General features: G+C 47.2%; 1 protein-coding gene and 1 pseudogene across 1 annotated transcript in view; both read left to right on the top strand.

Moving 5' to 3' along the window:
• Positions 1 to 12,500, top strand: part of PLEKHN1 (pleckstrin homology domain containing N1) — a 73,900-nt gene that overhangs the window by 27,057 nt on the left and 34,343 nt on the right. The window contains exons 3-4 of the mRNA XM_066637391.1: positions 8,766 to 8,912; positions 10,417 to 10,497. Coding sequence (XP_066493488.1) covers positions 8,766 to 8,912; positions 10,417 to 10,497 — 228 coding nt within the window. The remainder of the gene's footprint in view (positions 1 to 8,765; positions 8,913 to 10,416; positions 10,498 to 12,500) is intronic.
• On the top strand, positions 5,261 to 5,385 carry LOC136660972 (5S ribosomal RNA; annotated as a pseudogene).

Genomic DNA, 12,500 nt, shown 5'->3' on the forward strand with positions numbered 1-12,500 from the left:
TTTGCAAAAGCACCTGTGTGTTTTATGCCTGCACTTTGCCACAGCCTAAAAAAGGCTGTTTTTCTCCTGCATCTCCTGCATCTCCGAATCAAGCACCCAACGGGGTGGCACAGGAGTGCTCAAGGAATGCTTAATTATTATTAGTTACATTTTCACCCCACTCTTATCCCCACCCCACTCTTCCTTCAAGGACCTCAGGATGGTGTATAATACTCTCCCCCTCCCATTTTCTGCATGCCACAGCCCTATGAGGTAGGTTAGAGACTGAGAGGGCCCAAGGTCACCCACTGACTCTCTCTCTCACTTCTAACCTTGACACGAATACCAAAGCATGTGCTAGAGTTCCAAACAACACAGTCCTGGAACGTGCTGGAATCCCTAGCGTGTATGCACTGCTGAAACAGAGACGCCTGCGTTGGCTCCGTCATGTCGTGAGAATGGATGACGGCCGGATCCCGAAGGATCTCCTCTATGGAGAACTCGTGCAAGGAAAGCGCCCTACAGGTAGACCACAGCTGCGATACAAGGACATCTGCAAGAGGGATCTGTAGGCCTTAGGAGTGGACCTCAACAAGTGGGAAACCCTGGCCTCTGAACGGCCCGCTTGGAGGCAGGCTGTGCAGCATGTCCTTTCCCAGTTTGAAGAAACACTTGGCCAAAGGTCTGAGGCAAAGAGGTAAAGAAGGAAGGCCCATAACCAGGGAGACAGACCAGGGACAGACTGCACTTGCTGCTGGTGTGGAAGGGATTGTCACTCCCAAATTGGCCTTTTCAGCCACACTAGACGCTGTTCCAGAACCACCATTCAGAGCGCGATACCAGAGTCTTTCGAGACTGAAGGTTGCCTACATGATGTGCTAGAGTGCAAATTAGCTGAATAAATTATGGGTTCCTGCAAGCCCAAAGTGTCCGCCCTCAGAGGAGTCTGCCCAGTGTGTCTCTGCATGATTAATTTCTGCAGCCTTTTCCCAATCACTAGCTTTCACTGGGGATGTGTAATAATGTGTCATTTTCAGTGTGATTGTGTCATGGCCTGCCTGCCTGCCTTCGGAAGAGGGAGAGTCACCGGTCGTGACAGGTCTTGTTCCCAGGTTCCTTTTTGAATGCAAGAGTGAAGCTTGTCTCCAGATTTAATCTAGAATTGAGAATTTAATTGGGAAGCCACATGTGTTTCCAGCCGTGTGTGTTGAAAGCTTGGCGTGTACGTTCTGCAATAATTATTGGTTTCTCTGCATTTGGTCAGCCCTGAGTGTCTGCAGCAGAAAAAGGGGATCAGGCTGACTAGAGACGCTGCAAATGAAAGGTTTGCCCGCGATAATTAGACCCTGGGATGCAGCTTTTTAGTTGAATATGCTGCTTTTGTCTGCGGTGAGCATGTGGAAAACATTCCCCGTGCATTGCTCTTTCCTGAACTCTGGGCCTACCAGTGACCTAAAAAACTAAGGGCGCAATCCTATCCTGCGCTGGAACAGGCAAGCCAAGAGGCTTGCGCTGTACCCAGCGCAAGATAGTTGCCAGAAGTGGCTTAGCCAGAGGCAAGGGGAAACTCCTATCCTGCGCTGGAACAGGCAAGCCAAGAGGCTTGCGCTGTGTCCAGCGCAGGATAGTTGCCAGAAGCGGCTTAGCCAGAGGCAAGGGGAAACTCCTATCCTGCGCTGGAACAGGCAAGCCAAGAGGCTTGCGCTGTGTCCAGCACAGGATAGTTGCCAGAAGCGGCTTAGCCAGAGGCTAGGGGAAACTCCTATCCTGCGCTGGAACAGGCAAGCCAAGAGGCTTGCGCTGTGTCCAGCACAGGATAGTTGCCAGAAGCGGCTTAGCCAGAGGCAAGGGGAAACTTTTCCCCTTACCCCTGGGTAAGGGCTGCTGGCCCCTATGGGTCTCCTCGGACTTGCGCCACCTCTGGAGTTGGCGCGAGTCCGAGGAGAGCGGAGAGGCTTGAAGCCGCTCTGTTCTCCCCGGGAACGGGGGTTGGGATCCGGCATAACTGCCGGATCTCAGCCCCACCTTCTCTCCCCACCAGCCCCGCCCCTGGAGCCGCCCACCGCCTGCCCTCATCCCACCCAGGAACACCTCCCTTCTGCCTCCTCCCTGCCTCCCCCCACCTTTTTCCGCTTGCGTCGCCCAGCCGGGTCAACGCAAGCATCCTAGAGGAAGCCAGAGTAGAGGCTTATGTCAGCTTCCACATGCCAGTGCTTCTTGGAGTCCTGACCTGGCTTCCTCTCGAGGAGGCGCAAATGTGCTTTATGGCAAGGGACTTGCGCCAGCCAAAGCCAATGGCTGATCAATAAACCCTGCAGCAAATATTTAATCTTTTCCTCCTGCGCTTTAATTGCTTTTCCGTGAAATTGCTAATTGTCACTGAAGTGCTCCAAGGTTCACTGATGCTCTTTAGTTTCGGATCCATTTCAGCAGGCAGTTCCCAAAAGCAAGATGGAAAAGTAGCTAATTCTGAGAGAGAGAGAGAGAGAGAGAGAGAGAGAGAGAGAGAGAGAGAGCCCTAGTTACTAATGTAGATAGATATTCCTAATGAAGCATTTTGTGCAGTTAAAAAGCTGGCACACTTTTACAGCAGCAGAGTGGTTTCAAGTTTGTTATAAACTCCAGATTTGGGTGTGTGTGTGTGTGTGTGTTTCCATCATATCCGACTCTATCTCTCCCTCATTCCCACTTCTCCCTCACCTTTGGGTTTTACTTAACTGCAAAAGCGAGAGAACTCTTTCCCACCTCAAGTGCAGGAGTTATAGATGGCCTTAGGAAAGAATGAGCATTGGCAGAGTGGAGAAACATTCAGAAGTGACGAGTGAACCTTTTAGCTATCTTCATCTTTGCCATGGTGTAGAATGTTGCGTAATCTGAAACCCTGCGTATTCCTATGCCAACAGAAGTGGGCCATATAAAAGATATGCATTGCCTTGGTTTCTTTGCATCTGATGACGCCAGGCAGTTATCTATACCATATGTAATACATGCGTCTAATTGAGTTTCGGGGCCTTTGCAACACTCTTTGGCTGCCTTGTAATGAGCTTGTCGCAAGCTTTCGGATAAGCCACTGTCTGAAATAACAAAAAAATAATTACAGTTTGTAACTAGCTTGGCATTATATATGCCTAATGTTAAGTACAGGTTTTAGGTATTGCTTTTGGCCATTTTGTTTGCTGACTGACGTGGTCTGATCGCTGACAAACTGGTGGATCTCAGCTATGGAAATTCAGTGCCGTGTAGCATTTTACCCTGGGTAATTAAGATTCGTTTCCAAGCCTACACCCAGACTGGAAGGAAAATGCAATCCCTGAAGCCCTCAAATGCATTTTACAAATTGCAGAATGTGCCCTAGTGAAGATGTGTATACCGTATTCCCAATTCTCATGTTATGCCACCCTTGTAAGGTAGACAGTTGGGTGAGAGCAGAAAGCAGGTAGAACTCATGTACTGGGGAGACTTGGATTCAAACAAGTGCTGAAGCTCACTGGGCCATTCTTAATCTCTCAACCTAACCTACCCTCATAAGGGCAATAGTGAGGATAAGATGGGAGAGAAGGGAACTTGGATGCTGCCTTGGGCTTCTTGGGAGAAGGACTGAACTGGTCTTTGATATTAGGATTTGGTTCACTTGCATGAAAAGTGGTATAAAGTGTACCTCTGAACATGCACAGATTCCTTAATCACTGAACAAATACACACTCAGCTGGAGTTAGGAGGAAGGGCCTTCACGCCAGGAGCTAACACTAGAGCCTTTTTGCCATCACATTTGGTGATGTGTGATGCAGGAAAGCTCTACTAAGCTTTCCATTCTTTTGTTGGCAACCTTCAGTCTCGAAAGACTCTGGTATTGCACTCTGAATGGTGGTTCTGGAACAGCATCTAGTGTGGCTGAAAAGGCCGATTCGGGAGTGACAATCCCTTCCACACCGGGAGCAAGTGCAGTCTGTCCCTGGTCTGTCTCCCTGGCTATGGGCCTTCCTTCTTTGCCTCTTTGCCTCAGACTGTTGGCCAAGTGTCTCTTCAAACTGGGAAAGGCCATGCTGCACAGCCTGCCTCCAAGCGGGCCGCTCAGAGGCCAGGGTTTCCCACTTGTTGAGGTCCACTCCTAAGGCCTTCAGATCCCTCTTGCAGGTGTCCTTGTATCGCAGCTGTGGTCTACCTGTAGGGCGCTTTCCTTGCACGAGTTCTCCATAGAGGAGATCCTTTGGGATCCGGCCATCATCCATTCTCACAACATGACCAAGCCAACGCAGGCGTCTCTGTTTCAGCAGTGCATACATGCTAGGGATTCCAGCTTGTTCCAGGACTGTGTTGTTTGGAACTTTGTCCTGCCAGGTGATGCCGAGGATGCATTGGAGGCAGCGCATGTGGAAAGCGTTCAGTTTCCTCTCCTGTTGTGAGCGAAGAGTCCATGACTCGCTGCTTTGCATTCTATGAGAATAAGAACTCTGTGTTGCCCAAGAGCTTGCAACCATTGGTACTAACAGAAACAGATCCTTTATAAAAAACAGATCATGGCTGTGACATTCTGTAATAATCAGCTATAGGAAGATCTTTTCCCCTCTGCCAGACTTCTGGAGCCTGCCCCAAACGGTGTTGTCTGTCTATAGGCTTTGCGATGCCTCGATCCAATTAGATCCAATCATGAATAATTAGCGCCTTGTCACCCCTTAACTAGTTCCTCTTGAGCTGTTGAAGGCCTGTGAAGTGTTTGTTGGAGGAGATGAAGGCCCATTCCAGAGAGCTGAGGTAACCCAAGCACCCGGGGCACAATGTTGGTCTGGTTAATAACCGTTGAGCCTTCATCCATCAAGGAGACTCTTGCAGCTGTCTCTTTGGCACTGGCTATCAGAAAAAGTCAGCACCTACGGATTAGGCGGAGATGCAACTGGCTAACTCCACGGGTTTTACCCTCTGGGATCACACATCTCTCTGCCTGCCACTTGAGCTCATGTCCTGCATTCGGGCTGTCTGAGCCGAGACCTTTTTTGCTTTCTGACACTTGAGTCGTCAGGGGTTCGTGCTTGGAATCCACTTTAGACCATGCCTTCCAGAGCTTGACAGAGGAGAAGCTATTACGGTTTCAGTCACTGGTTAGAGATGGATAGCAGGTGAGATTACAAGAGGCATCTCTGGGTCCTGGCGTGCCACTCATCTCCTGCTAAGCAGGTTTTGTAACTCTCAGGAGCCACTTTAACCTGTTTGAAAAGAGGCAGCTGTGGGACAAAAGGAACGAGTGCGTACATCAAGGGAAATTGTGACTCTCTTATTTGACTATGTCTATCTCCATTCTCTCTTAACCAAAGCTTTGCCCGATCTCGTCCGATCTCGGAAGCTAAGCAGGGTCAGGCCTGGTTAGTGCTTGGATGGGAGACCGCATGGGAATACCGGGTGCTGTAGGCTTATATCATAGTCTTTCGAGACTGAAGGTTACCAACCAAAGCTTCTTGTGAGCTTCCCAGAGCCAGTTGATGGGCCACAGTGGGCAACAGGATGTAGACTAGGTGGAATTTCTGGCTGCTGCAGCAGGGCTTTTTATGTTCTTATGATTTAGATCAGTGGTCTTCAACCTTTTTTGTGCAATGACCCCAATAAGAACAGAAGAACAGCCCCACTGGATCAGGCCATAGGCCCATCTAGCTCAGCTTCCGGTATCTCACAGCGGCCCACCAAATGCCCCAGGGAGCACACCAGATAACAAGAGACCTGCAAGGCTTCCTGGGAATTGTAGTTAAGAACATAAGAACAGCTCCACTGGATCAGGCCAAAGGCCCATCTAGTCCAGCTTCCTGTATCTCACAGCGGCCCACCAAATGCCCCAGGGAGCACACCAGATAACAAGAGACCTGCAAGGCTTCCTGGGAATTGTAGTTAAGAACATAAGAACAGCTCCACTGGATCAGGCCAAAGGCCCATCTAGTCCAGCTTCCTGTATCTCACAGCGGCCCACCAAATGCCCCAGGGAGCACACCAGATAACAAGAGACCTGCAAGGCTTCCTGGGAATTGTAGTTAAGAACATAAGAACAGCCCCACTGGATCAGGCCAGAGGCCCATCTAGTCCAGCTTCCTGTGTCTCACAGCGGCCCACCAAATGCCCCAGGGAGCACACCAGATAACAAGAGACCTTATCCTGGTGCCCTCCCTTGCATCTGACATAGCCCATTTCTAAAATCAGGAGGTTGCACATACACATCATGGCTTGTACCCCGTAATGGATTTTTCCTCCAGAAACTTGTCCAATCCCCTTCTAAAGGCGTCCAGGCCAGTCGCCATCACCACGTCCTGTGGCGAGGAGTTCCACAGACCAACCACAGGCGGAGTAAAGAAATATTTTCTTTTGTCTGTTCTAACTCTCCCAACACTCAATTTTAGTGGATGAATGAATGAGACTGGGGATCCACTAGTGATCCTGCCCCCATTCCCGAGATCCTATCCACCCACACCCATTGCTCCCCACTTCCCAACCCTGTTGTGTTCTCCCAGCACTTTTCATTGTAACCTAGAGAGAACAGAAAAAGTTACCACAAAGCCTAGCTCTAGAGAAAGCACATTTTATTTTAGCACAATTGTGAAGAACCTGAGCAGGATTGGGACAAAATCTGATTCCTGAAGGGGTACACTAGATGCTGCCCTTTTACCTACGGTGCTCTGATCCATAGGTATTCAATCTTTTTCGTTCCCGTAAATTGCCACGACCCACCCCCCCCAACAGAGGCTTCGCGACCTCATTGGGGTCCCAACCCCAAGGTTGACGAACACTGATATAGATCCTAGACCAGTGGCAAAGGGGGTGGAGCCCTACGTAGTGGCTCAAAAAACAGCCTGACATTAACATTTGCCCCTGTCTAGTTGCCAAAAAAAAAAGCTGGAGAAACAGTGTCGTTTTGACAAACTGGCAATTCTAATCCCAATACATGCTGGATTAGGCCAAGATAACTCCAGGGGTTAGGGGGGTTATATTTACAACAGTGGAAACTTCACTGGCAATGGTTCAGACCTAACCTTGCAGAGGAAGCGTCATATGCAGAGATACCGAGAGTCATGAACGAGGAGTGGCTGCAGGCCGAGAGACGTGGAAAGTTGTGTATGGAAAAAAAAGATTCCCTGTGTCCAGGCAGAGAGAGCTATAATAAACAGTGACATACAGAAAGCAGCAGGAGAGGGGAGTGGAAGGTGGGAGTGCACAGAAGGAAGTCCCACTTCAGGAATTGTCTTTTGCCCAGGTCTGGCAACCGCTAGCCCGGGTCCGATGAAGATAGCGCCTTCTCAAATCACTTTAGCTGGCTTAATCACAGGAGATTAGTTTTTGTTTGGTTTAAACCCTTCCTCAACTCCCCTCCAGGATGGTGCACAGAGATTCCACATGGCAGTATAAAACCTTAAATCCTCAGCTGGCATGGAGACCCAGCAACAAATACCCCTCTCTGGCTCTTTGTCCTAAAGGGAATGCATTTGCTGACCCAGGGTGGGGGGAGAGGTGACCCACATCAGAAAACACGGCCTCCTCCCTAGTTCACAGGGTGAGGAAGTGGGCACATTGAGCCAAGAGAGAAACTATTCAGAGCCTAAGTTCAGCAGCCAAGTTTCAACAGACAACCAGTAAAGCGGAAGATGGAGCTACCTTTTTCAGGACCTGGGAAATGGTCTGGAGATCTTAAAGCTGCTCATTTGCTAAAATGTATTGGTCCATAGGGCAGAGACCTGCCACCCTGTTTTCTGTTTATAAATGAGATACATTGGCACCAGGGGGCCTCCTGCCTTCCTTCTTATGGTGCATTAGCTGCCAAGAATAGCCCAACCTACAAACTCCCCACGCCATCTCCTCTGCTAGTAGAAGCCTTGATGAAGGTCTGCTTTCAGAGCCCTGCTAGGGAGCTGTATATAACCTTGTAAACATACCAAGTTACCAATAACTGCAGTGGTGTAGCTAAGGGGGTGCAGGGGGTAGCGGTTGCACCGGGCATCATCCTTTAGGGGGGCAACAAGCTGAGCTTGACTCTAGTGACCAAAATTGTGAAAATCTTGGTATGTATGAATAATACCATCATGTTATATATCATTGGAAAGGTAATTTAATGCAGAATATAATGAAACAAACTGCATTGGAATATCTGTATTCTTTCAAAAGTTATGGCCAATTAACCAGAAAATGAAAACACAACTGCTTTGTGGAACAAAAAGTGGATTTGCTTAACTCCAAACTGACCTATGAGACAGATTGTTCTGAGTGCCAATGAGGTGTTATTATAATATAGCATGGAACCAATATCTTTTTATTTATTTACTTAATTAGATTTGATTTTGTCATGCGGCGGGGGGGGCTGCAAAATCTTCTTTGACCCCAGGTAGCAGATATATGCCTTAGCTATGCCACTGACTGGGGGAGGCAGCAGAGCAAGTGGGTGGTGAGCTGCTGGAGGGAGGAGGTATGTTCTTCCCAACTTTCACTTTTTAAAAAGACCGGGCGTGACCTCATTTCCGGTTGTGATGTCACTTCCGGGGCAATGTTTTGAAGTTGGCACCGGGCTACAAGATCATTAGCTACGCCACTGTTCAGAGCCTGAAATTAGTCAACAAATTTCCACAGGCCACACATCATGGTGGAAGTCTTGAGCAACTAGCTTTTCAGGACCCCATACTGGTTACCTCTGATTTCCACTAATGGACCAGTAAAATACAAGGTGGCTGTGGATTCTATTGCCTCCTTCAGAGGTTTGTGGGTCCTGCTTCCCAGCTGATGAGTTTATTTAAAAAAATGTTTATTTTTATCTTTGTTAACAGAGCCTCACAAACCAGGAAATTGAGAAGGAAAACTTTGACCAGCGTTTCCCAAGCCTTTTCAAGAAGGGACGGAGGAAGACAGTGGTGCGAAACTTGGGCAAGATTATCTATTACTCCAAGGTCAAATTTAAATTTCAGCACTGTCAGGTGAGCTCTGAGAAAGGCAAATGCCAGACATTCCTCTGGGAAAGGCGACAAGGATCTAAATTTATCTCAAAGGAAAGTGAGAGCTGTGATGAGAACTTGGGTATTTTGCAGGATTTTGTACTAAATTTATGCTACGGGATACTTCAAGGTTCCATTTGTTCCCCACTGCTATTTAAAATGTATGTGAAACTGCCGAAAGAAGCTGCCTGCACATTTGGAGCAAGGTGTCATCAATATGATGACGATGATTACACCTTTTCATTAGACCCAGGGGTAGCAACAGTTCCTGGAATCAACAATGGATTGAATTCCAAGGAGAAAACATTTTACAATCGATTGATTGAAATGGATTCCGCTTCTTCTGAGTGGGGTAGCACGAGCATTGACCCGCAAAATGCCCTCCAGGGAGTCCCCCCCCCCAATCTATGCAGAGCAGTGGCTCTCAAACTTTTAGCACTGGGACTCACTTTTTAGAATCAGGTCCCACCGGCAGTGATGTCATGAGTGGAAGTGACATCATCAAGCAGGAAAATTTTTAACAATCCTACCCACACTTACCCAGGAGTAAGTCCCATTTACTTTTTTTAAAGCATATACATAGTAGCCTGTTACAAGTACAGATGTGTAACATTGCCCCAAATGCAGTGACATACCAGGGTAGCAGCAAATCTAATATATTAAAAATAAAATATTGAAATGAATTTGGATCCACCTGAAATTGGCTTGCAAGCCACCTAGAGGAGCCTGACCACAGTTTGAGAAACACTGGTGTAGAGAGTGCAACAGGCTGGTTGGCAGTTGTAACTCTTTCCTCCGCAATGCCCAGGAACAAACCACATCAGGAACACTGATTTTTTTAGTCCTTTTGTTTTGATTCCTAGTCTTTGTCATTGTTTTTATATTATTACAGTAGACTTTTTTTTTTAAACTAATTGCCCATCATCTTGGGGGAGGTCTAAGAGAGCTGAAAGGTGGGTTATGGGCAGGAGGTCTGGTCTAGAGGGCAGGAGGTCTGGTCTAGAGGGTAGAGCCTCCGTCTGCCTGAAGATAACATCCACAAGGTCGCCAGTTCGAGGCCACCGGCACTGTGCGACCTTGGAGCAGCTGACAAGCTGAAGCCGAGCTATTCCATCTGCTCTGAGTGTGGGAGGATGGAGGCCAGGATGTGAAGCCAGATCGGAATGAAACACCTTGAATGTAGTGGTTCTTGAAAGAAAGAACCTTCTTTCAAAATTGTAAAAATCCCTATTTAATAAGGGATTTAAATAAAGCCTGCCTATGTAAACCGCCTTGAATAAAGTCTTGAATAAAGACCAAGAAAGGCGGTATATAAATACCTGTTATTGTTGTTATTATTATTATTATTATTATTATTATTTATTTATTTATTTATTTATTTATTTATTTATTTATTTATTTATTTATTATAAATGTTCAAAATAAAACACAGCTCTCCAGTTTGCAAAAAAAATTAACATTTTTAAACCTGTCCTTTCCATTGCAGGAAGTGAATGACTGTTATTTGGAACTCTTCCAGGCCTACCTGTATTTTCAATCTGTCGGTCCCAATGGACTCACCTACCAGGTAAACAAAGTCAGAGATTGGTGAATGCCTATAACTAGCAGATTGAGAGAGAGACCAGTTCCTGCTGGGCAGAGAAAAACTGGCTTTGTGATCAGCCAGTATCTTCCAAGCTGTAAATGCAGGGGCCAAGGTGGACACTAATTTTCGCACTGGGAGCTGTACTTTTAACCCCAGCAGATGCCTGGGGCTGTATTCTGTACATAGTGCATTGGTTAATCCAGCCCTGAATGTAAATCTATCAGTGTATCTTGCCTGATACGGGAAGCCGGATATGACTACTGGCTCTGCGGTGTTTCTTGGCCCTGTGCCTTGTCTTGAGCCTGCGTCCCCGAACCGCTTTGCTCCTTTTTTCTTCCTGCCCTGCCCATCTTAACAGTCAATTTTCCGAGCCCATATTTGCCTTGAATCCCGCTGGCTCTCATTCCCTTTACTGTCTGCCTCATCTAGAGCAAACATGCATCTTGTGTCTTTATTGAGCTACCCTGCCAATTAGATGTGGACAAACCCCACAATGATGTATTCTTTTCCAAGGACATTCAAGGCACATACCTTGTCATCGCATGGTAGTGAATCACACAGTGAACTGTACAAAGTGAAGATCTACTCATGAATTTCTAAGGCCTCTTGTGTTCAAGGGTCACGTTTTGATCTGTGCCTCACCTGGTCCTGCTGAGTCATTCTGTTCCCACACAACCCAGTCCTGGTCTTCCAATCAGTCATGGAAAAGTGGATAGATTTGTCTCTGAATAAAGGGCAATCCTTTCTTAGATTCCTTTTTTCTGTACTCCTCTGGGGCAACGATCCAGTGTATTTTGGGAAATAAGTTGGGAATCCAGGTTTGGGGCAGGACAAAATGCGCCCCAAATGTGTTGAGATCTCAGTGATAGGTGTGTGAACTCAAATGAGTTTCCGAACAGCATGTCTGTAGACTGTACATAAGTGTGTTTTTCTGAGCTTATGGGGTGGGGGAAGGGCAGTAATATGGACATCAAAGTCATTTTTGTGTTCCATACATGGGTTTGAGAAACTTGGACCTAAATTCTAACTCGCGTTTCAGCACTGGCAAAGCTGTGCCAATGGGACATATGCTGCATCCTACAGTTGGGGGGCAATTACAGAGGCCTCCTCAAAGTAAGGGAATGTTTGTTCCCTTACCTCAGAGCTGCATTGTTCTTATGTTGGTGCTGGAAAGTGGGTTAGGACTGTGCCCTTATATAATTCTGAGCCAATTATATAATTTCAGAAGCCCAATTGGGCCCAATTGGCTTCTGAAATTGTTGTGTGTTTGCACAAATTGTGCAAACATTGTTCCTGGACTGGACCAATGAGACTATATGTGAGGGGCTGACAGGATGGATTACTTCTCCATGTGAACAGAATTCCCTGCACCCAGAAAACAGACAAATCAAGGTGTCTAGCCTAACTTTAAGAACAGAAGAACATAAGAACAGCCCCACTGGATCAGGCCATAGGCCCATCTAGTCCAGCTTCCTGTATTTCACAGCGGCCCACCAAATGCCCCAGGGAGCACACCAGATAACAAGAGACCTCATCCTGGTGCCCTCCCTTGCATCTGGCATTCTGACATAGCCCATTTCTAAAATCAGGAGGTTGCGCATACACATCACGGCTTGTACGCCGTAATGGATTTTTTTCTCCAGAAACTTGTCCAATCCCCTTTTAAAGGCGTCCAGGCTAGATGCCGTCACCACATCTTGTGGCAAGGAGTTCCACAGACCAACCACACGCTGAGTAAAGAAATGTTTTCTTTTGTCTGTCCTAACTCTCCCAACACTCAATTTTAGTGGATGTCCCCTGGTTCTGGTGTTATGTGAGAGAGTAAAGAGCATCTTCCTATCCAAACCCTATCCAAATTTTCCCATTATATGCTAGTTTTCTGAGTGCAGAGAGTTGTTTTTCACAGGAGAGAACTGAATCATGGGATCCCCCCCCCCCCAACTGCAGTCTGATATGTTCAGTCTGGGAACTATTTTATCACCTCA

This window comes from Tiliqua scincoides, chromosome 9 (assembly GCF_035046505.1).
Source record: "Tiliqua scincoides isolate rTilSci1 chromosome 9, rTilSci1.hap2, whole genome shotgun sequence".
Lineage (NCBI taxonomy): Eukaryota > Metazoa > Chordata > Lepidosauria > Squamata > Scincidae > Tiliqua > Tiliqua scincoides.